At 48.0% G+C, this 23,926-nt stretch overlaps 1 protein-coding gene across 5 annotated transcripts in view; it reads right to left on the minus strand.

The window, feature by feature from the left end:
* Positions 1-23,926, minus strand: part of MED12 (mediator complex subunit 12) — a 34,888-nt gene continuing 10,962 nt past the window's right edge. Inside the window, exons 13-44 of one of the 5 annotated variants that reach the window (XM_042876332.1) lie at positions 23,528-23,757; positions 23,001-23,081; positions 22,584-22,757; positions 22,104-22,248; positions 21,074-21,192; positions 20,780-20,923; positions 19,869-20,032; positions 19,510-19,641; positions 17,869-18,096; positions 17,522-17,666; positions 17,127-17,247; positions 16,329-16,430; positions 15,500-15,613; positions 15,120-15,283; positions 12,134-12,313; positions 11,884-11,955; positions 11,461-11,621; positions 11,209-11,370; positions 11,011-11,122; positions 10,690-10,779; positions 10,110-10,219; positions 9,472-9,607; positions 9,020-9,181; positions 8,092-8,469; positions 7,625-7,775; positions 7,227-7,432; positions 6,693-6,770; positions 6,234-6,451; positions 5,456-5,618; positions 2,696-2,887; positions 2,462-2,543; positions 294-431 (exon numbers count right to left, since the gene is read on the minus strand). In XM_042876332.1, coding sequence (XP_042732266.1) covers positions 388-431; positions 2,462-2,543; positions 2,696-2,887; positions 5,456-5,618; positions 6,234-6,451; positions 6,693-6,770; positions 7,227-7,432; positions 7,625-7,775; positions 8,092-8,469; positions 9,020-9,181; positions 9,472-9,607; positions 10,110-10,219; positions 10,690-10,779; positions 11,011-11,122; positions 11,209-11,370; positions 11,461-11,621; positions 11,884-11,955; positions 12,134-12,313; positions 15,120-15,283; positions 15,500-15,613; positions 16,329-16,430; positions 17,127-17,247; positions 17,522-17,666; positions 17,869-18,096; positions 19,510-19,641; positions 19,869-20,032; positions 20,780-20,923; positions 21,074-21,192; positions 22,104-22,248; positions 22,584-22,757; positions 23,001-23,081; positions 23,528-23,757 — 4,760 coding nt within the window. In that variant the 3' untranslated portion in view covers positions 294-387. Of the gene's footprint in view, positions 432-2,461; positions 2,544-2,695; positions 2,888-5,455; positions 5,619-6,233; positions 6,452-6,692; positions 6,774-7,226; positions 7,433-7,624; positions 7,776-8,091; positions 8,470-9,019; positions 9,182-9,471; positions 9,608-10,109; positions 10,220-10,689; positions 10,780-11,010; positions 11,123-11,208; positions 11,371-11,460; positions 11,622-11,883; positions 11,956-12,133; positions 12,314-15,119; positions 15,284-15,499; positions 15,614-16,328; positions 16,431-17,126; positions 17,248-17,521; positions 17,667-17,868; positions 18,097-19,509; positions 19,642-19,868; positions 20,033-20,779; positions 20,924-21,073; positions 21,193-22,103; positions 22,249-22,583; positions 22,758-23,000; positions 23,082-23,527; positions 23,758-23,926 lie in introns of all 5 variants that reach the window. The other 4 variants (XM_042876331.1, XM_042876330.1, XM_042876329.1 and 1 more) reach the window with 4 other exon arrangements.

Below are 23,926 nucleotides of genomic sequence, written 5' to 3' on the forward strand. Positions count from 1 at the left end.
TTTTGCAAAGTAAGCTCTCTGTATTCATCCGAGAATGTCTGTAGTACAGGGTTCATCTGGTATAAATAAAGTACAAAATTTTACAATGTCTTAATCGTTATTTTAACAAAAATACTAAAAACTGAGTAAAAACTGAAACCGAAGTGGGAAGGGAGACTATCAGCCACAAGGGATCTCCAGAAACGTTTGTAGAAATCGGATAGTAAAAACATTTCCTCTGTACAATAAAACCATCCTCCTGGCATCTGCCTGCGAGACGGGCAGCACAGCACAGGGCACAGCATGAGAGCAGGGCTGGCAGCGGCCCCAGGTCCCAGGTCTGGCTGAAGAGCTGCATCCAAGCCCACGGTGATGTCTGCATCCTGGTCCGGGCTGCAGCGCTGCAGGTCAGTAGCGCCCAAAGGGGTTGTTGTTCTGCTGGGGTTGTGTATCTGCGGACAGCAAGAGTTACAGTCACAAGGTTTTGTTCCAGCAAGAGGATTTCCCCTCCCCACGCCAGCAGTGTGGCTCTGAGGCCCTGTCACAAACACAGGATATCCCTGTGCTGCTGGTTTGCCTGAGGCTTTAGCTCAGAGCGCAGTCAGGACCCCATTTTCTTTGAGGAAGACAGACCTGCAGAGCACCTGCAGCCAAACAAGCTGTTCAGACAGCTCGTGTCAGCTGGGATACACCCAGAAACCAGACGAGGTGAAGGTTTTACATGCTGACTCCATAACGGCACCCAGGTGCAAATGAAAGACATGCCCACAGGACTAAGAGGTGGCACAGAAGGGGCAGGAAACACAGCGAGGTTATCCTAAGAACCTCATCAACTTCCAAAGCTGATGTGAGCAGTGCTGTATCACAAAACAGAGCAGCTGGGTGCTGTGTGATTAATTAACAAAATCCTGTGAGGGTTTTTTTGAATCCCCATCAGCAAGCCTGACACTGCAGATGAGTAAAGATCAGTGCAACCAGACCAGCTCACTCTCCTCCCCAGTGCTGCTGGACAGAAGCACAGACAGGATCACAGGCAGAGCCTCCCAACCCAGCACACCTGAGCCCAAGGTGCTCTTTCTTCTTGCTGCTCTCCTATGAGATGTTCTTGGTGATGTCCTGCTTTCCACTGCACCCCAGACACCGTGGATAAGAGCTCCAGATGGCTCTTGGTGGAACCAATGCAAACCCACTGAGGTAGCATGGAAGCTGCATGCTGACACATGGCTGCATTGGACCCACACATCCGTTCCATATAAAACCCAGCTCTGCTCGCTGTGCAGACAGGATGCAGAAATATGGCTATTCCTTTACATTCAGATGCTTAAATGAGATCTTCTTAGACTTGAGTGTCCTGACTGGGATCCTCGCACAGACTCGTGGTTTGTGAATCAGGCTAGTAGCAAACTTAGCACATTAAAACTTCTGTTTTCTCTTTTTTGTCACAGGGACTGAGAACTTCCTGTCAGGGAGTGAAGTGTAAGTACCAACACTTGGCCATTATCTCTTGCAGACATTTGTCATGTGTGAACCCTATGGGGAAAGAAACACCTCCTCCCTGATCGTAACAAGCCCTTCTCAAGCACAAGCCTGCTCTGAGACATAACCAATTTAAGCAACCGAATTAACCAAGCAGATAGATCAAAATCTGCCAAATGTATTTCCAGTTGACACTGAGCTACAAGCATTCGCAGCCTCGGCTGCCATAGAAATGGAGGCCCAGCATGAAAAAAGGAGTGCTGTCAGCTCCGAGCCCCTTCCCAGCCCCCACCACACAGCTCACGCAGTAAAACTTGCCCAAAAGCACTGCAGTTTATCTGTGGGCATTTTCATAGCATTGCTGCCATTTTTTTATGGCACAAAAGCCAGGAAGGTTAGAGCAAAGCAGCAGGTGGTGGAGAGGGAGCAGTACAGGCACTGGGTTTTGCTTCTATCTCCCAAGCCAGCACTTTGATACTGATTATAAAAGCACTTGTTCAGTGGCAGACCACAAACACCATCCACACCATTACCCTGCCTGTGACAGCAGCCACAGAAGCCCAGAGAACGCAACGAGCACAGAGTGGTGCTTCAGACTGAATTGCCTGCCTCCAAGAAGCCTGACCTGACCACAGCATCCGTGATCAGCCACCAATGAACACCGCAGGACTACAGCCTCCCTGACCCTCTCAGAAGCCATTCACAGCAGAGGAAGCACCTCTGAATGTTTTAATGCTGCGTGACAGCCTCTACAAAGCTCAGGCTCCCTCATCACTCTGCACACAGCAGGTCTGTAAAGTTGTTCCTGTGCTGGGAGCACTGCCTGCCTTGCTGCTGTGCTCCCCAGGGCCAGGGGCTCCATGTCCTGATGCCACAGTCCTGCCAGTATTGCTTACAGCCTCAGACAGCATGGCTTGGCTTTGCTTTCCTGCACCAGGGTAGCTGCAGTGGAGAACGACAAGGAAAGAGACTGACTACAGACAGGATCAAGAACACCAAGGCTTACTGGAAAGCTGCTGTTGAAGCTGTCGAACCAGAGCAGCTGTTTGCTGCTGCTGCTGCGTCTGCTGAAGGCCCTGGCGCTGGAACTGCAAAGACAGAAAGTGAGTTACAGCCACAACACCTGGCTGGCAGCCTCAGCACTCACACAAGCCCTGGGAAAAGCAGGGGAGGAGAAGGGGGAGGATGCAGGTGGGGCACAGTTGGGTTGGTGCTGGACTGTCTCCAAGGGAACACTCACAATGGGCTGCTGGGGGGGAAGAGCCTGCATCCCCAGCCCTGGGGGCTGGCCCTGCGCCTGTGGCTGAGGCACTGTGGAGACCTGGGGCTGCTGCTGGGGCTGTGGCTGTGGTGGTGGTGGTTGCTGCTGCTGCTGCTGTTGCTGTTGTTGCTGTTGCTGCTGCTGTTGTTGCTGCTGCTGCTGCTGTTGCTGCTGTGTAGACAGAAAAGAAGGGTTATCGGAGCACTGCACAAGGGCTGAAAAGGGGGAAGAGCATTCCATCACAGTAACATCCTCCTACACCACTTTCCTTACAAGTACCTACATTACACAAATTTCACCCAGACCTTCCCAGCCCAGGCCGAGAAACTGCATGAAACAAAGGGAGGGGAGCAAAATTCTTCTGCAAGATGGGGCTTCAGCAGAAGGCAGAAAGAGAACTACAAGTCTACTGGTCAGCTGGGGAATAACTAAGAGCAAACACGAATACAAGAATAGAAAACCACTAAGAGCAGTCTCCTGAGGTTGGCCAGTTCAGCTCCTGCCTCCTGGTAAGATCAGCAATACCTGCTTCACTGAGTCTTTGCCTGACCTGTTCTAAAAATATTTCCAAACACATCAACAGAGCTCCTACAGCCTCTGTAAGCAACCTGTTTTCAGGTCACGGCTTAAGGTCACCCCTTGTCCTACAACCAAGGCAGCTGAAGGTTGTTTTTGTGTGCGTTTGTTTTCAAAAAGCCAAAAGTTGAGCAATTCTGCTCTCTTTCCCTTCTCTAACTGAAAACTCAGCTATTTCAGCCTTGTCTCTTCTCACACATTTCCCAGCTCTCTGACCCACCTCACTGCCCTTCTCTGCCACTCGTGATGGTGCTGCACTTTGCTAAAAGGGTGTAGATAAAACTGAGTGCAATGCTCCAACCTAGATGCTGGCAGAACTGGTTACAGGAAGAATACACAAAGCCAGAAATATTCACACAGCTCAAAGATCTTCGTTTCTCCCCAAACAGCTTCTTAACCTTCAGATATTTCTCCCACCTGTTGAGGTAGTTTTAAACTCTCTAGATGAAGAGAAGAGCTTCTAGCAAAAAATAGAAAGCTACTACAGCTGTCATTAAAAAAACACGGTGATGGTAGGTACAATTCTGGCACAAACAGTTCAAACCTCAAACAGACTCAGAAAACAGACAGAAACATGATCAGGAGAAAGAACAATATCTTAAGAGAGATGTTAGAAAAACCTGACCTGTGAAAGATGCAAGTGCTCCCTAGGAATACACTGGGCAAGCAGCAGAAAGAAAGAGGAGCCAGTAAACAACAGGACATGGCAGACAGGAACAACTGGATACCAGAAACACACTGAAGCCTGGATCAAGGATTCTACCCATCAAAGGGAGTGTGTTTCTAGACCAGCCTCCCAGCTTCCACCTTAAACCAGTTTGGTCACTTAGGTTCATGAAATGCATGCTCTGACCTGGATAAGCAGATAACAAGAAAGATAAGTGACAAAATGAGCCAGGAGATCCCTCCTGATTTAGTGTCCTACCTCCAGCTGACTGCCACCCATGGGAAGCAAACCAAAAAGCCATACACCTTTCCCACAAGATGCTGCACAATGACAGTCAACTAAAGCACCAGGAGTCTGTTGTGCACCTGGTGCCCCTGATAACACAGGAAGAGTTGCTGTAACTGCAGACATCTTGGACACTCCACATTTTTTTTTGAGCAACCAAGCAACGTCAGCTAAAAATTGAAGGTATGCACAAAGTTACTGAGGTAGGAGAAGTGCTAGCAGCTTGTCTGAGGCATGGTCTTTTTCTAAACACAATGAGGAATGCCAAAAGAAACCCACTGAATAGTCAGGAGGTGCTTCTCATCAAAAGGACTCAAAGCTGCTGACACACTACAGGAATCTCCTGTCCAGTGCAAGGCAGCAATTCTCAGATCCTGCTGACAGGCACTTGCTCTCAGAAAAGTGTCATTGCTCTGTGCCATTTAAAGGTTGCCCACGTTCTACAGGCTTGCTAGGCCTTGCTGTAAGGTACATAATTCACCAAGCACCCTCCAATTTCCTATTTTTGTGTTTCTCTTTCAATTGCATGCATTTCTGTAACTCTGAAGCATATACCATACGGGTATTTGTTATTCACAAGGCCGCAATGCAAATCTATGAAATACTTCCATCTGTTGGCAGGTGTGTGTGAACTCATCCAAACCAGGTCCCAGACCTTAGAGCTCATGAATCAGTTTTTTGTCACCTGCTGTTAGACGTGGAGTACATGGACTGATTCATGATTCATAGCAGACTTCCCGCCCCTGGAAACTGTGATTCAAACTTTGATCTTGTGAAAATGTAAACATGCCCCTGAAAGTGATCTTATAGGAAACAATTCTACCTACCTTGGTGTGGACTTGGGGGTTTTCATTTTGTGTCTAGCTCCTGCAGCACTTAACTTCTATGAAAGCAAGCTTTCTGCACGATGTTAGGGGCTCAGCTAGAGCAGGAAGCAGGATGCAGGCCACAGAAGATTAAACAGACCTTTCCTGTTCTTAACTTTCCTTTAAGCTCATGCTGGGTGGCCAGCAAAAGACAGCACAGCACGTCTCTCTATCAGGAGTGGCCACCTCTAAGGAAGGAAGAATGGCCTAGCAAATTATTACACACAGTCCTCAACTGAGCTGACATCCTTCTGGGCACAGAGGGGCAGAGCACAGTGCTGTTGACAGGTAAGCAGTGTTTGGTAAGCCACTCCAGCAGCCTTTCTCCTGTCAGCAACCACTCACCCTCAGCATCTGCTGCTGCTGTTGCTGCTGCTGCCGCAGGTACTGCTGCTGCTGCTGGTCAGGCAGTATCTGGCTGGGTCGAATTCCTGAGGGGACTCCTTGGGGACCCAAATGGTTCATCCCAGTCATCATGGGAGCCTGCTGTATTGACTGGTGAGGAAATCTGCAAGGGAAAAGGATCAATCCATGGAGGAAAAAAAAAAAATATCACAAATTGCTAGCTTCTCTATTCCAAACCCATCTGCTGCCTTCAATGAGACACACAGCCCAAATTGCTGCTTGCAACCTGTGCTGCTTCTCTGCAGAAATGTGAGGGACACCAGGCACCTTCAGGGGCTTCAAACAACCTGCTTTTCCAGAAGCCTTAAGTAATGGAGTCAGTCACGGGTCTGCAGAATCTCCCTGCTGGATTTACATCTGCCCACGAACAACAGAAGCACCAGACTGCACTTTTAGATGTTAATCTACTGGCTAGATTTAAATCCACAACTATGACTTTCTCAGGTCATTTGTTTCCTCCTTCCCAAATTCATCTTTCTCTGGCTAGTAACATCGTCTCCTGCTGGCAGCTAGCATCTCCAAATTTCATCCTGGCTCTGTTTCTTCTCAGGACTGGAAGCTGAATAAACATGCTCCCTGAGGGTGTAAAGGACTCAGATGCTGTGTAACACAGCATGGAGAACAGGCTTTTCACAGATTGCTGTTAGGGCTGTCTGAACAGAGCAGGGAAGCCCTTGATGAAATACAGCTTATTAACATCCAGTAGTGTGGGAAGTACCTCTGTGCGTTGCCCAAGGTGTGCCCATAGCCTGGGGCCTGCTGGTGCACGTAGCCACTTGGTCTCTGCTGCATCTGTCTGACAGGATCCACCAGGGCAGGATTAGAGCTGGGGTGGGAATTCTGATAGGGCTGGTTGGAATACGTGGGAGGCACCATCGTGCCCGACTGGGAAGGGTGCTGCTGAAGTCCTATGTGGGAGACGTAAGGTGTGTAACCCTGGAATAAAACAAAAACAAACCCTCTGTCAGTCACGGAGTAGGGTACAAGAGTTTGGAGCAATGGAGATCATCCTCCTGTAAATGCCATCACAAAGACCGTTCAGCTCTAGCGTTCAGATTCTGCTGGCCAGAAAACGAGCGAAAAGCAGTAAGAGATTTCAAGATTTAACAGCAGGAATGAAGACACTGCCCTGTGCTGAAGCCAGATTCCAGTCGTACCTGTGGTCACTGAGACTCACCTGGGAGGGCTGCAGTGCCCCATAGGATGGGGTTGGAGCCATCTGGCGTACCGGCTGCTGTCCCATTATGCCTTGGCCCTGCTGGAAGGCAACAGAAGAACACTTTTTCAACACCTCCGAAGGCCAGGGACACTGCTTCTCCCTTCTCAGAAGCTCCCACCAAATCAGACAAGTAGCTTCACTGACTAAGCCATGAGGTTGCTCCATGGCACACAGTTGTGAATCACTTCTGCTTCACCTCAATTTGGGGTAAATGAGCCACTATCATCCTACCACTCCACCACCAGGACACGCTCCTCTCACTGCCCAACAGCTGTAGATGTTCCCAGTGTACCTCACTCACAGACTATTGGTAACACAGATCCAACTAAGCCAGTGGCAAACACAGAGTTGACCAGAGGAACAGATATGAGGGACCCTTCTCCAGGGCAAAAAGGGAGACAGGATGGGAGAGTCTGGCTAGAGTGGACACCTTAGCAAACAGCTAGGGCTTGCTGTGCTGTAGGGCCTGCCAAGAGCACAGCTCTGACGTACCAACTTTGCTTGAAGTTGCTGCCTCAGGATCTGTCCCTGGGACACTGGAGGCTGTTGTCTGTACACTGCTGGCTTGTAGGAGGGGTCAATGCCCATCATGCTCCCCATCCCTGAAGGCAGAACCCCACTGTAGGGAGGACGACTCTGAACAAGCTTCCCCAGCGGCATGCGCACAGGTCTGTAGGACGTGTCCAGGCGAGGGCCACCTGTAAGGGATAGGAACAGGCTGAACAGTCATGTGCTGTTGATGAGCCTTGGAGCTTCAGAAAGACTGCTCAGTACATCTGGAAATAGAGCAGGCAGGAGAGGCAAATGTGCGTAGGACCGTCTCAGACAAAGGGGTTCTTGCAAGAGGTTCCCACAGAGGTGCAACACACAGCCCTTTCCTGCACACCTACCTGCTGGAAGAGGCTGATTCTGGGCATAGAGACCCACTGGTGACTGTCCATATGCCAGTCTAGACATAGTGCTTCCTGCTTGGTGATGCAAGAGCTCCGTAGGCATGCCAACTCCATATGAAACCCCTCGGCTGGGACCCAACACAAAATCCTGCAAGGAAAAGAAAGGAGTAAGAAAGATCACTGTGCACTGAGAATTCGCGAACGGATCAAGAGTAGGAATATCTCCCAGGAGGAAGCCTGGATTGCTACCTGAGCTGGAAGCCTCCTTCCCACCCATCCAAAATAAGGAAATGTTTGCACTACCCCAGGCCAGCAGGAAGAGTATAAAGCTCCAGAAATCCCAGAGAGAAATTCACATTTCAACTTCACCACTACTGCTCTCCAGCTCTCTCAGAAGGGAGTGCTCAGGGCTAAAATCTCAGGGCTGGACACAGGAAACCCATATGTGTTGGGCAGTCAGTTACCTCACTTTTGCTGGCAGACTGGTTGCGTTTCTTGGTTTTGCTCTGTTTCTTCTTGCGTTCCTCAGTAGAAGTGGCAGGATTGGAGCTTGTTTTATCAGCCTTGCTTGGTTCCACAGCCTTCTTCTCTGGCTCTAAAGCCACAGGTGTAGGAGGCTCCTCCTCTTCAGGGGGCAGAGGCAATGGCTCCAGGTAGTAACTGCGGGGCTTGGGTTTCAAGTGTGTGTGGTACAGAAGAAGCCTCTGCTGCTCCTCAAATCTAGACACCCTGCGGTCCACCCGGACTGTCCCAAACCATCCCCAGGAGAGGGGGGCTGAGTGCTTTAAGCCCTCAAACAGATCCCAAGGGGAAATCTTCTGCTTCGTAGAGACTTGCAAACCCTTTAAAACAAAAAAAAATAAGAACCTCCAAGACCCTGATCTTTTTGCTATTACAGGGAAACGACACTTCCATCAGACTCTACCCCACATATGCAATGAAATAAAAGAACCAAAAACCAACAAAACAACCACCAAGACAGCCAGAGCTGCTCTTCCATGTGGCAATACAGTCATTTCTACAGCTCTTCATCAACAACTGGCATTCTCCTTCATCCCACCTCTGTCAATCTGCTGCACACTGGCACTGCCCATTAAGTCACGTGTCAGGGATGATGGCTTTTTTTCTTCGTACAGCCATGATTGCAGAAGAAGAGTTTAAATAACTTCTCAGACCGTAGTAGCCTGCATTGCTGAGCATTAACACCCAGCTTTGTCCTTTTCAGACACAGTTTTGTGCCAGCTTGCCTGCATGCAGCCAGCCATCTCAGGCTTGGCAGGCAACAAGGCGCTGCATACTGATGCCTCCCAAGCAGTGAAGACTCGAGGCATCAGAGGACAAGGCAGCACCTGCCCTTAGGAGCCATGATGCAGGCAGCAAAGCTCCACGTACCTCCTTCTTGAAGATGGAGTCAAAACCAGCTATTTTATTGCCTTTGGTGTCAATGAGGGATCCCTGAGGTTCGCAGGTGATGACATCCCGGGTCTGCTTGGGCAGTGGCAGCAGCTGTCGCACCTTCTCCAGGCTGTCAGACTGCCGGTCCCCCAGCTCCTTCTGCACAAATGGAGTAGAAAAATCTTTAACAATTCCTCAGAAAAATAAAAAAAAAACCAAAACCAACATCCAAATCCCACCCGTGCTTCTGTTGGTGTCAGCCTCCACCTCTGCGTTACCTGTCATCTTTGCACCATTCGGCCCAACACCCACAAGAGCCACTGGGGCAACCCCCACTGCTGTTCTAAACAGCAAGAGGACTAGTGCTATGTGAGAGACAGATATCTGCAGAGTGGGATGCCTGCAGCACAGCATGCAGCTCCCTGTGTACAGGACGTGGTGCCCCTCACCCTGAGTTTCTTGACAAGATTCATGTATGCCCGCTTGTTCTCCTCCATGCTGCCCTGAGAAATGCTGGACATATCAGCAGCCAGGGTGCCATTGATGAGAACACTCAGCATGTCCAACACAGTGGTGAAGAGCTCACTGTTGGTGAGAGCAGAAAGGTCAAAGTCACAGAAGAATCAAAGTCGCTGCCATCACAGTAACACCAGACACCATTAGGCTGCTAAGAGCACTGCATAAAGCCAGAAGTACTGAGTGCTCTTCAGACTGGTCTCCACGCTATAATCCTCCCTTTGGTTACACATCACAGGGTGTTCATGCTTCAGTCAAGGGAGATACTGCAGATTAAGACTGGCCTCCTGTCCACCCGGTCAGCTTATCCAAAGAGCAAGTCCAGACTCAGCTCTCCCCTGCTTATCTCTCTGCATCTGGAAAGCAGATTTTGCTCTGAATATGTCAGAAGACTATAGCTGGACTCCTGGACCTAAGTCACAGCCTGTTATTATTCCAAAGTCTCTTTCAGTAGTCACAGTGCTTCCCAACAGCGCCTACAGAGACAGCTAGCTTACACAAGAAAAGGGGTCATGCTAATTACTGCCTCCCCTTAGGAACCACATGGAGCAGAAGTCAGCCAGAAAGTTACTTGTTTGACTGCATGTCCACGGTGCCACTGCTGATGATGTCCAGGAGAAGCACAGCCCATTCAGTTGTCTGCTGTGTACTGCGTTGAACTGTGTCAAACATCCCTCCCACCTGGGAGAGAAGAGAAGTTTGTTAAAAACAAAAACACACCAAGAAGAAGCACTAAGACTAAAAAATGAGAAAGAAGCCTAAACCAGAGCAATTCAGGTGCTGCAGGACTCCTCCTGAGAGCTCAAGGAGACTGCAGTCAGCAGGACAAACCTCAGACACAAGTTGCCATGCTGTGGAGGAGCACCAAAGCATTACAACGAGAAAGCAATACTGTGAGTAGTCTGCATGCCACATCTCTGAAATGGAGACCAAGGTTGTGGATTTCACTGTGACCCAAAGGACAAGGCAGTTTTTCCACAACTCCTATACCACTCCAGGCTCAAGACCCCATGGCAGTAGGGTGATTTTTTTTCTTGCTTCAAGACCATTATAGCCCCTCCAGTGTTTGTGTGCTCAAAAAAAAAAAAAAGAAAAGAAAAGAAAAAGGGAAAATCCTTTATTCCATATGCAATTTCTCCACAACTTCTCACCAAATTCAGCCGTAACTTCAGGGCCTCATGCATCAGCTGCTTGGCTTTGCAGTCATCTTGGTACTGATCTTCTCGCCAATTTGTAACAATCTAGATTTAGAAGAGAGGATAGACTTCATGAGCTGTATGTTTACAGAGGGCAGCTTGTGCTTTCTGGTGACCAGTGACTCAAGAAGATGGTCAGCTCAAGCACCCGCTACCAACCAGGGCAAGACCTTTGCCTTTTTGGGCACAAAGAAAGACGGACAATGTTCCCAAGGACAGCAGCCTGTCTGATAAGGAGCGTGTCCTTGAGGAAAGTGAGAGAAGTGAGACACTTACCTGCTGCACCTGACTGTACAGAGAGGTGAGGAGACCCTCCCGCTGTTCATCCTGCCCCTTCAAGCAAGTCAGCACCAGCGACAGAAAAGGCTGCTGGCTCAGCAGGGACATGCTGCAGAGAGAACAGCAGTGTAGCTGTGCTGCCAGGCTGTGGGATCAGCACAGCAAGCACTGCCTGCCCTTGCCCCAGGAGCCAACCTCTTCTGCTTCTGGCGGTCCCGCTCTTTGCGGGATGACGACCCCAAATGCTGTCCTTTCTCCAGTTCTTCCCCAGCAGCTTTCAGCACGTGGCCCTGCACTGACGTTGGGAGCTTGGCAATCAGAGGGGCCACCAGCCACACTCCTGATCTCTCCAGAGAACTGCGATAACAAAAACGAGAAAACCAGTTTGAGATTCAACCTCTATTCAAAACTGTCTACAAGGCAGCTTCACACTGGGACTACACCTACCTGAGGATGGGTTTGGATTTGTTGCTGGCTGGGGTAGCACTCGCTGAGCTACTGATATTGTTGACTCCATTGCCAGCAGAACTAGCAGAGCTGGTCTCTGCTGACTGCTGGAATACCTCAATAGTGGCCTTGGCTATATTTTCTAACAAGGAGTTCATCTCCTGGAGATAGGGAAGAAAAGAGAGCTAAGTCCTGCTAAGTCACTGGTACAAATCCAGCTTGCCCATGAATGCTTTCCTCTCGGTCTCAGACTCCTTACATCCTTCTCAGGCTTGGCTTTCACAAGCCAGACTCATGCACCACTCTTCATTTTCTCCCTGCTCTTGCTTCTGTCAGGTCACTAACCCACCACCTCACAAGAAACTACTTCAACACTGGCAGCATACACACAGCCCTACACAGTCCCACTGTGCAAAAACTCACATTATTTGCAGTCTGCTTAATCATGAGCTGCAGCTCCAGCGAGGACTGCCTCATGGTCCACTGATCCAGATTCTGCAACATACAGACACTTCACGTGAGTATTTAGCACAGTTCAAGCTACATCCCCAATCCGTGCCCTCAGCTCCCATGGTAACAACTGTCAGAAGCCCTCAGAGTGGTGGCCTTCACTGCTCCAATGCTAGATTAGGCAATTACTAGGACGTTCCTGGACTCTGCCAGGAGCCCTTACCTGTAGGATGCGCTTAATCCTCTGCCGCTGAGGATTTTCTCCTTCCTCGTTGTCCAGCAGTCGGTGTGGGTAACAGATGAGCTGCATCAGCCTCTGGGCCTGCGTGCTGCTCAGGACAGGATCCTGCAAGTCGTTACTGTCTTCACAGAGAGACTTCAGACATCGCTCACCTACCCACTCCTGCAGGATGAAGGCAGCATTAGAAGAGCCAAACTCACTTCCCACACCAAACTGGTGCTTCTGCTTTCAATATCAGATAGATGCAGGGAAAACATCAAATTCAAAAGAGCCTTATCAGTATGCTACAATGTCTGGTAATTATCTCTCTTCATGAACTGTACTATCCTGACTCAGCACCGTCAGACATGGCACAGCAATCGACACAAAGAAACATCAACTCTCACAAGTCAGCAGCACAGGAACACAGTAGCTGCTGTTTCTTTTGATAAAGCACGAGCTTGATTTGACACTGCACACTCACTGCCATGCCCAGGCTGCATCAACAGCTGCCACTTGGTCTCAAAGGTCAGAAGAAATCACTTAAATTTATTTGATCTATTTCTTGCATAGCCAAGTCCTAGAACTGTACTAAATGAAGTAACTCGGCAGCAGGGCTGCAGCTAGGGTGAAACTAGAAGGTGTCTTAGGGAAAAGCAAGCCTCTCAACTCTCAAATGGTAATGGAAAACACATTGCTGCCCTTACTGAAGAACATTCACCTTGCTTCCCGCTGCCTGGGAAATAACTAACTGAATGCAAGGTGTTTATAAAGTCACAAATTATGAGGAGGTGGACAGAAAACTATTATTGCCAGCCTCTCAATTTCAGCTGGTTGCCTCTAAATGCATTATCAGGTAGCAGTTTCCGAAACAAATGAGGTAGATACTTCTTTACATAACTCACAGCCTGAAGTGTTCGTTACTGCATGATTTTTTTCATATTGAAAATCAATTAGTCTCATTAATGAAAACAAAATCTACAGAGAACTACTATATAATACATTTCTGTAGCAGCACAGTAAGCCTAAATCAGAGAATTCTTCCAATGAAAAGTAAAGAGGAAAGGAGGAGCACTAAGCACTAAGTAAAGCATGAAGACTGGGGAAGTCTCTGACTCGAAAACCTTGTGAAAGCACAGTTTAAGACTCCAATGACCTCATCACAGACAAAGTTTCTGCTTTGCCCATACATACAGATTTGTTCATTCCTCCAATGCCCATCACATTCCTTCCCTTCACTGTCACTATGCCATGCTTCTCGAAACCTCTCCTCTTTGTGCATATAGTGCACATATCACTGGGAAGACCCATTCTGCCTCTTGCCTAGCTTACTACAGGAATTCAGGGGGCTCATCTCTAATCCATTTTCTTGGGATAATCTCACAAGCCAGCATGAAGTCAACTACCACCTCTGTCCTCAACAGACTACCGGTGTCTTTCTCTCCAACATTTCTTTATATGACAGTCACCTCCACAGGCTCTGTATTACTGAATCAGAGCCTTTCACCCCTCTTCCCAGGAGAGCACTGTGAACACCTTCATGGACAACTCTACTACCCCAACCATCAGACTCAAGTTAGCAGCTTTGACTCAACCTCCCTCTTGGCTCATTCTCTCAACAGTGTGGCTTATCACAGTTTGAAGAATTAATCTTTTCAAAGGGTCAATCACTATTACATTTACTGATCTGAACAGGCTAAAGGGCAGACCAGCAGTTAGGTCATAATAAATCATTAGCACCTACAGAAATAAGTTAAAGGTTTAATAATCTACTTCTCTACCCCACCCTCATGACTAATAAAATATATGACTGAATATGAGATTCAACAGTTCCTGAGTTTGAGACACCAGCATCTATGACTTAAGGCATTTGACAGCCATTCCAGAATTGATACTACGAGTTCTGCTTGCACTGGAGGTGCTAGTGATACACATATCATTTCACTTATCCTTCACAGTAATGCAGCAGGAGCTCTGGCACAGTCTGGTGGTACTCGCTGGTGTCTGCTCAAATACTTACTCTTACACAAGCAGTTCTGTCAGCAACTGGTAGGTAACTGGCACGCTGCTATTCCCTCCCATACTCACATTCTATCTGCTGCGAGTCCTTCATACATAGGCTGGAACCAGCAAGAGAAGATCTATGTGTGTTAATGCTATAGTCAGATTTCAGCAGCAAACCATGTTGTTTTTATGCTCTTAAACACGCAGTCCCAGTTGTTCCTTGGAAGCTGGTAACACTACTGTACAACGAGCCACTTCATCAACAGCTGCATCACAGAGCATGAGCATAGCACCACACTGAGCGGATGTGCATTTCAAACTGCAGCACTGCATCTTTCCTGCTCACACAATAAATCTGTAACCACGGCCAAAGATACCCTTCAGCACCAACTTTCATTAGCTAGAACAGACTTTCCAGTCTGCAACCAAGTATCCCGTCAGACAAGTTTCAGTTCTTCAAATATCAGTTTTTCTCAAAGGAACAGAATTGCCGATGTTGTCAGAGCAAAAGATTTTTGGTTTGGTTTCTTTAATGAACTGAACAGGGCACTGCAAAGCCCAGGGATACATTAACAGCCTAGCTGCAAGCAACACTTAAGCTGCATTCTGAGAGGCACAATTTATCACTTGAACAAGCTGTCTTTCTTACGCTTATCTTCCTTCCTCCAGCACACATCTCAGCAAACCGCTCCCAGCACTCCCCTCCTTGGACAAGAGCCTTGTGCTGCTGCCAGAGTAAAAAAGGATATGCAGCCCCTGCATAGTGCAGCACCTAATTCTTCAGAGCTGTTTCCTTTTTTTTCCACACACCCCCCCCCTTTTGTGCTGGTGAGCAACCCTCAGCGCCATCACCTGGCAGAGCCACAGCCAGTTCTGTACTGATGCTTCACAGAAATACCTGTGAAAGCCAAAATGCAGAAAGCCAGACAGGATGCATCCGTCTGTAATAAGGATAAGGACAAGCCCAGAGATGGGACAGACTTACCTGTTGGCAGATGCTCCTCAGTACATACTTGGCATAAATATCCAGGCTAGCTGTTTCTACAGTTACTACCCGACCACCAGCCTTCCTGGTACCCAGCTCATCATCCATCAGATCATCAACACCTCCAGGGTGGGAAAAGCCAGAGCCTTTCAGTTCTGCATCTCCTACAGGGAAAGGGGCAAGCATTACTCAACCACCTATGCCAAACCCAAAGCCTGACCCCCAAAACACCCCGAGCTTTTGAAAACTTCCTGCAACCAGTGATCTCTCTGCTTACACCAGAAAGCAGGTCTCCTCTGGTCTTCTTTGCAGCCAGCACATCTACCCCTATGTAAAAAAGCACCGCCTTCCACAGCCTCCCCAAAACATCAGGTACACACCCAGAACAAAGACAGCCTTCAGAACTGCAAAGACTGCTCCATCCACAATACGATTCTGGGAAGCTGCCAGTAGGTGACGGTCACAAGAAGAGCGGATTCCCACCGTGGGTTTGTCTGCAAAGGGGACAATAGGGAAGGGCAATACTCAGGAAGAAAGAGAGGCACAGACTCCAGAGCTGCCTGCGTTATGCACCAGCCAGTACCACAGAATCCAGCTCAGAGAATCCTGAGGCTAGTCTTTTTTTTCAGCTGTAACACGGGGTCAATTTAATTAAGTTTCATGCAGCACAGTGCCAATCATGCCGTGACAACTGAGCCATGAAATCCAAATGGGGAGCAGTGCCTGTGACATGAACTCCAACAGTACCCTAACCTAGAATATGGGTTGGATTTAGACATCTAAGCTATAAGGATACTGATGAGGAGCCAAAAACAGCTTCCTGGACTGGTTCCATCATCAGACAAAAAGGGAGTGATGTAAAATAACAGCTTCTGGCACCAAGCTAAGAGGGTCTACAAAGTTCTAGACAAGAGAAAAAGAAAGAAGTGATCATTACTCTAACGGCTCAGTGACAGCAAAGCCACCTCTACTGGTGGGTTACTGGCCTCCAGAGCCTCCACCCCCAACATGCCAGGCTACCATGGAGTGACATAAATGGAAGGATATTGTTCTTTGTCCTCCACAGAAAGCAGTGTATGAGGCTTTGCCTGCTTCATTCTAAGCAGGCAGGTCATGATCTTTAATCATAGGGTCCAGCATCTCTTTTCTCGGGGTGCGAGAGCCTCAGTACTTTCACAATAAAGACAGACTTTACTTTCATTCACTTACTGCCATCTTGCTGGCATGGGTTCAGCTGTGGAGTCTTAAACAGATGGAGTAAAATCCGGCAGGTCAAACGTGCTCCTGGTTCAGAGTCCTGTTCACTGCAGGCTGTGTAAAGAAAACAGTCAACTGAGATTTCATAAGTGCTGGGACAGCTGACTCTCAATCCAAAAGCTATTCATAGTGCACTGCCCTGGAGCAGCCAGTTGAGAAGCTGCAGCAGCTTTATTGTATTTGCAGATAGGGAGCATGTGCAGTAATTAACATGCAAGTGAGCAGATACATCAGTATTATCCCCAGTGACACGCGCTGCATTCTGCTTGCTCCATCTTTTCTACTTCACCCTGTCTGAGCTTGGATGCTGCAATTCCCAGAGCAAACTGGGAAGGCTGGTGACAGAATGAGGCAGAGTGGCTCTGGCACTATGGGGCTCAAGTGGTCAGCTGGCTGCTGTAGCCAAAATGCTAACTTGAACCTCACCACAGCAGCAGGAACTGCTCTGCTGGAATTCTGGGCTGAGTGCACTGGTCAGGCAGCGTGGCTGAACACATCAGCCATGCCTACTTCAGCTTTTGCACAAACTCCAGATAGTGAGATCTTGAAAAACCTTACCATTACCAGTTTTTGAAGGGAAACAAAAGGCAGAAACTCTCTAAAGCAAAACATTCAATTCTCAAGTACTATACTGTACTATACCAATTGGAGGCAAGTTTCACAACCATGGGCTTCACTAAGGATTCAATGAGCACAGTCTCTTGTGCCAGCACTGGGAGCAACACCAGCTTTCTGTAGGGATGCACTTACCAGCATTGAGGAGTGAAGGGATAGCAGCACAGCGAATGAGGTCCTCCAGCAGCAAGCACTGCCGGGCAATGAGAATGGCAACAAAGGTGGCCAAGGAGTCATGGAAAGATAAGTCACTGACCTGAAAGAGAGAGCAGCCAGCGATCACAACAGACGCCGCCTCATTCCCTCTATCAACAATTCCTGAGACTAACTGGGAGCTAGCAGGGGAAGCACCCATAACCCCAGGATCAGCAAAGGCTGCAATAAGCACCAAGCGGTAGCTCTGGCATTCAAAGCCTTTCCCCTGCCCTCAGAAAGCAAAGCTTCCATCCCTTGTTTATTTCCACCTCCTCCCAGTGGAACCCTTCACTCCTGATTCACTTCCTTTCCCCCTTTCAAATGTTTGCACTTGCATCAACATTGCAGAGGAGATCATTGAAACCACAGGTCCCATTATTGGAGGAACAGCACAAAGCTTTAAGCACACCCAGCCACTCGGCGCTTAGAGACTTGCAGTAACCAGTCAGTTCAGCACACAGGATGGCGATGTCATTCACCCTGTTAAGTAAATAAATAACAAAAAAGCAGAAGGTCAACACTGCTACTCATGCACACAGCTGGGGAACGAATCCCTAAGGCACCTCAGCTTTGGCTCATCCTTCCTTTCTCCCCACGACAGCCCAACAAAGGCTGCTGTCTTTCTTATCCCCACCTAAAGGTTTGTCTGTCTCAAGAGGACCACAAAAGCTCTGCCTCTTACCTGTCTGGATCGTGGTGCCCCACACACACATGCATAAGTGCATTACAGACAAAGCTGTAGCGGTTTGCTGGGTTTTCATTTAGGCTCTTGCCCAGGTTGGTGTACGTGAAGTTATGTGCAGATGGATTTTCAATAGTGTCAATCATGAACTCTGGTTCCCATAGCATGTTGGAATCAGATGGCTCAACATTGCAGTAGATTGTGTTCTTCACCTTGGAGCAGAAGTCACTAAACAGGACAAGAAAGAAGATCAGGAGTACAGAAAAGGAAAAAACAACCCCGTTTCCACTGAACTCTGATAAGCAAATCCCATGTAAGATAAACACAGCCTTGGGCAAGACTGTGTGGAGATCAGCTTGTACCACAAAGACTCGGCTCAGATGAGGTGCTTCCTTAATGTGAGAGTACCTGGAAGTTACTGGGAGGGCACAGTGTGCACAGCATGACAATGGGTCCTTCCAGGTCAGACTGGGAAAGCATCTAGTTCAGCCTTTGGTGTCCCCACAGCTGATGCCCAGAGGAGTTTAAGAGCAAGACAGGCGTGTTCAAATCACATTTCAAACCACCTCTCATCCATCCACACAACCACTCCCCATACCTAACCTTACTGTGTGTTCTTTGGAATCAGGATCCCAAGAGACCAAAGGTACAATTGCACCATGACTTACCTAACGATGCCTAACGATTACCTAACGGTGGCCTAACGATGCCCTCCATTCTGCTCTCCATTTCTTTTCAAACAACACCTAATATTTCATTTGGTTTTTGACTGCTCCTGGACACTGAGAAGATATTTTCATTGATGTATTTACTACAATCACAAGATCATTTATCTGAGTGGTAACATATATCTGCTGCTCTGTAGAGTTAGGGAAGCAGTGAGGATGATTCTACGTGCATTATTTTGTCTAATGACACTAAATTTCATCTGCCAGTTTATCATCCAGTCATCACCATTGGGCTCTACTGACTTGCAGGCACTTTGCATTTTATATGACTGATAACAGTTACATCAAAAACTTTGATAACAGCATTCATACAACCTTTGATATGCTGAAAAACACAAGCACTAGCAGAGTCCCGTGGGGCTTCTTCAGAGAGGGATCACCCTCAAAAATGAAACATCTTCCTACTCCTTGTATCAACCTCCAATCTATTGTTTGCCTGCAAGAGGACATTCCCTTTTATCTGTAGCTATTTACATTAAAGGCTTGCTGAATAGCTTTTGGGAATTCAGTTACACTGATATCATGTTTCTCATTTCCATCTGTGTGATGGCTCCTGCGCAGAACTCCAGTGCACTTCCTCCTGCTTTCAATTCTGTCAAAAAAAGACTTTAAAGGCACTTAGCAGCCAGGAATCCAATCAGCTCAGAGCCTACACCAAAGCACAAGCAACTCTCACAGCCCCTCAACAGGGGTAACACCTGAGCTTAGATATCCCTGCCAACCACCTGCACTGAAACACTAATAGAGAGCAAGGGCTGCTGGAGAAGACAAAATAGGCACTCATCCCAAAACTTCTGGGTCCCTGTTGAGAGCATTTCTCAGACAGCTCCACCACACAAGACTGCACACAAAGCTTAACACCAAGGCACTACACTGGCAGGCACCCACAGCACTCCACCTGTCTCAGACTCACCTAAAAAGCTCCCCAAATTTACTTTTGAGGTGACTGCAGGAGGTATACAGGTCGTAGAGATAGGCCAGGATGCATCGCTCTGCTGAGGAGCCATCCGAGCGGTTCATGCCGTGTTTCACCACCCCACACAGACTGTATAGAGACAAAACAAAAGCTGCAGCAACATAAAAAGAGAACCTGAAGGAATACAGACTCATTACGCTGCGTTCACAGCAGCAGTGCGAAATGGACAACAAATCCCTTTCCCCTCAAACTCTGCGGGCTGAACCCTCAAGCATGAAGTTGCTACCTCTTAGAACAAAGATACATCCCTGCCCTTCGTAAGTCCTTTCCATGTGATGAGGGGAAGGTTCCCTTACCCTTCAAAGACCTGAGCCATCTGGTCCTGGTTCAGTATAAGGCAGGAATGGTAGTGCCGCAGCACAGCCACGATGCACAGGCACAAGCTGGTGGTGTAGCTGCCAACAAGGTCGGAGGATTTCAACAGCAGTTCTGCCTCCACCACGCTCAGTTCATTCAGCAACTGCACCCAATGACAGAAAAACCCTTCAACAGCCACAGGGGTAAGGAATGGTCAGAGATGGAGCAGGCACATCACACCCATACCTATAGGGCCTGCCAGGAAAAGGAGCTGGCGTGCGCTTTCTGCCTAGGGATGTGACCCAGGAACAGGCAGTGCTCAGCATTCAGGCAGTACAAAAGCAGGCCAGTGCCTGGGTGTCAGAGGGATATGGTCACAGACAGTGGCAGACAGCTTCTCTGGTACTTCTGTCCTGCACAAACCTCTTTGTAGATGCAGGTCCCACCTTTATAATCTCATCTCCATTGGCAGTCACAGCAAGGCTCCAGAACACAAGTGTCAAAGGCTTATAAAACAGCAACAGAATTTTAGCAGGAACTGGAAGGCAGCCTGTGCTGTCACACGCCAAGGATCCCTCCAGGAGAGCAAGGCAGGAAACTAGTCAGAGAGAGACATTCCCTCCTCACTCACAACAAGGCCTTGCTGCAGAGATGGAATGTAAATCTTTTGAGAACAACCCTGAAACCTTTGAAAAAATAATCCTTGCAACAGGACTTGTAAGACTACCTGCTGCAAACGACCTATTCCTAACAGCTGCAGCCCAGGGAAACTGCAGTGACCATCAGTTCTGACCACCTCCACCACAAAGCTCAGAGAACCCCAACAGAAGCCCAGCTATCACAGCACGTATCTGCTGCCATTCAGGCTGACAAACTGATCCCCCAGGGAACACTTCAGCACTGTGCTTACCTGGATGGCAAAGTCGATAAGACCACTGATATTGAGGGAATACTCCATCAAGTCAAAGATGAACTGCACGTGCTGTACCAGAGGCAGGTGGTAGGACATGCCCAAGGCAAAGCTGGTGATCTGTTCCAAGACATTGCGGGATACCTGCAAGCGTAAGGTGACACACTGTACTGCCTCCCCTTGAAGAAGCCCCTCTGCAGCCCCATCTCCCTTTCCCTGCAGGAAGCTGTCCTCAGTAACACAAAGGGACGCAGTCAGGACCCGAAGAAGACAGCAGCTTTGAAGGTTTCATACCTGAGATGTGACTTGGTGCTGATCAAAGTGAGAAAGGTGCTGGAACTTTGCAAAGATATCTTCAGCTGTTGGGAATGCTTCTGGTTTGCTCTTTTTCCTCTTCTGGCCTTCCTCTCCACCTACAAAAGTCGAGAGGACCAGAAAACAGGACTGGGCTACCTTCCTCACCAGAAAAAGAATAGACATCAGCACGTGCCAGTCCTTCAGCAAGACCAGCCATTGCCAAGCAGCACAGACAGAGAACCTGATCCTCCATCCCCAAGCTGATAAGGACCATTCTGAATTCACAACAATAAACTGTCAGGATGGAATTTCTAGGCTGAGAACAACAGCAGGGTTAACACCTAGTTTATCCCAAGTGAAGAAGGAAAATATATTCCCCCCAGTTCAGAAGAAACACTGACTCCCTGGTGAGAACAGTTGTTCTGGACTGGAGGAGATGGCTCAGCACAAAAGCTTGTTAGAGCCTGCCACCTCTGAAGAATCACACCATATTTCAAGTTGTCTTTCAAGAATCAGAATAACAAAAAGAGAAAAAAAATGAAGCCGGATTCTCAACCGATAGAAATTAGAGGTTTCCTGTTGGCACTGACACAGCTATGCAAATCTGCCACCCTAAACAGAACGTTTAGCCTAACAGCACACTACACTTAATTGGGGTATTTGCCTAACATTCACAGGCAAAGTTCTCATTGCTTTTGTGCAAAGATTTAAATGGCAGAGCTTAAGAAAATAAAGTTTGTAAATGCCCTGTTTTTGGCCAGGGTCTCACTTTGAAACTGACATGACTTAAGCACCTACTGAAGAAGGTAAATTCAATTAAACACATCTAGGCAGAAGGAAACAAACCTTATTTGCTGGCCATTATTATTTGAGAACAGAGCACCATCCCAGACAGTCAGTGACTGACACAGCCAACCAGGCACTGCAGATCATATGAAATCCTTTCATTGTGAGACTCCAGACAAAGGAGGCAGTCAACTGGAAAGACACTCATTTTTCAGAAAGGAGTGACTCGAGCAATACTAACCTGTCTCTGCAGTACTCTTTCTGTTTAAAACTTTCAGGATGTCTTTGGTTATTTTCTTGATTGTATGCCGAGCATCATCCCGTTGTTTTCCAACCCCAAAAAGAACTACCAACCGTTGGTTGCATTCATGACTGCATGATTCCTCCTGGGGAACCAAGAGAAAGAACTGCATTAGCAACTATCAAGCTGAATGCTTTAATCTTGTTTCACATCTGGATCTCATAAAAGCAAAGAGAAAGCTTCATCTCAGAAGTTGCTCTGGGAGTTAGCAAAGAGATGCCTTAAGTAGATCACTCTCCTGCAGCAATGCAGAAAAGCACGACTGCACTCCTCAGCCATCCAGTAATGGAACAGAAAGATACCAGGTTCAACTCTGCTCTGTTAGGTTCATGCTTGCAGTAGGGCTGCAGGGAAACACAGCAGCCTGGTAATCAGAGCACAGGGCAGCAGCAGGAAAAGGGTTACAAGCAGGTCTCATACCTGAGGAATAGGAAAGTGTGTTGCATACTGGATGTGTCGAGGCTGGTCATACAAAGATGCTAGCATTCCTTCTGCAGACTTGTCCTTCAGCAGAGGCTTTGCTTCCTTTTCAGGATCTGGTTTCTCAGGGGAAGGGCTGGCTTTAGATTCACAATGCATTGGAGGAGAAAACATCTAGGAAGGTGGAAGAACAACAAAGCAGCTAGGGAACACAGTCATGCCATAATTAAGACAGGCGAAAGAGGCCATGAAGATCTTATCGCAGTGTCAGCTACCTCACAAGTCAGGCACTTCAGCATACAGGCTCTACAGTAGAGAAGGAGCACCCACATGGAAGTGAGGCACGTTCTGCCCCTGGTGCCAGCACAACATATTGATCTACTTTTTGAGCAGCAGGCAGAAAAAGCAAGCACATACCGAAAAATCTGTCTTCTCCATGTCATCAAAGATCGTGCTGGAATTGTGGTCAATGTCCATGGGCTCAGAAAGACCCGTGTCCTGAGAACAGACAGAGCAGCTTTACATCTCAATAATATACCAGGAAACAAAACAGGACTCATTTATTCAGCAACCCCATTTCCATGTTGGACAGTGACAGCAGTTTGCCGACAAGGATGGTGCCTGGCAAAAGGAACCCAGTCGGAATCACAAATGCTACAAACACCTGACAACAGAGACAGGCCTTGCACAGCACTTGATATGCTGCTCAGAGTAAGATTTCCCTATCTACCCCGTTACATTCTGCAAGACCTTTCCACCCACTCAGACCATAAGCCTCTACTTTTGCAACTGAAGTGCTAAGGAAATAGCTTGGAGAAATGAGAAACATGAGTCACTGGTACACCTTACAGAAAGTAATAGCCAGGAGTTCTGCAAAGCTGGTAAGAGTGGAGAAGCAGAACAAGAGGAAGCACATAGGAGAGCTGTGGATCTTGCCTTCTCACCTCTAGCTTGATCCCGCTGTTTCCTTCTGCCTCCTTCCTGTCGTGCTCCTCAGCAGGGTCATCGAAGGGTGAGGGAGGACGAGGTCCATGAGCATCCATGGCAAGATCACCCCGGGAGATGAGCGTGCACATGTAGATGTTGTGAGAGAAGACATCATGTCGGATTAGCTCACAGAATAGCAGCACCAGGTTAAAAAACTCCACCTTCTCATTCTCCTTCCCAGGATCAGCTGAAAGGAGAACAAAGACAGGCAGTGCTATCAGAGCTCTTCTGTAACACCAGGAGCAGCAGCAGCCACCACATCTATGTTCACAGAGGTGTTTCTAGAGATCTCGACATGCTAAGTGAACTGAACCAGAACGCCCACCTTCAACAGGAGGCAAATAAATAAGTGAAAA

Source organism: Lagopus leucura, unplaced genomic scaffold (genome assembly GCF_019238085.1).
Source record: "Lagopus leucura isolate 7727_CA_CO unplaced genomic scaffold, USGS_WTPT01 Super-Scaffold_100016, whole genome shotgun sequence".
NCBI lineage: Eukaryota > Metazoa > Chordata > Aves > Galliformes > Phasianidae > Lagopus > Lagopus leucura.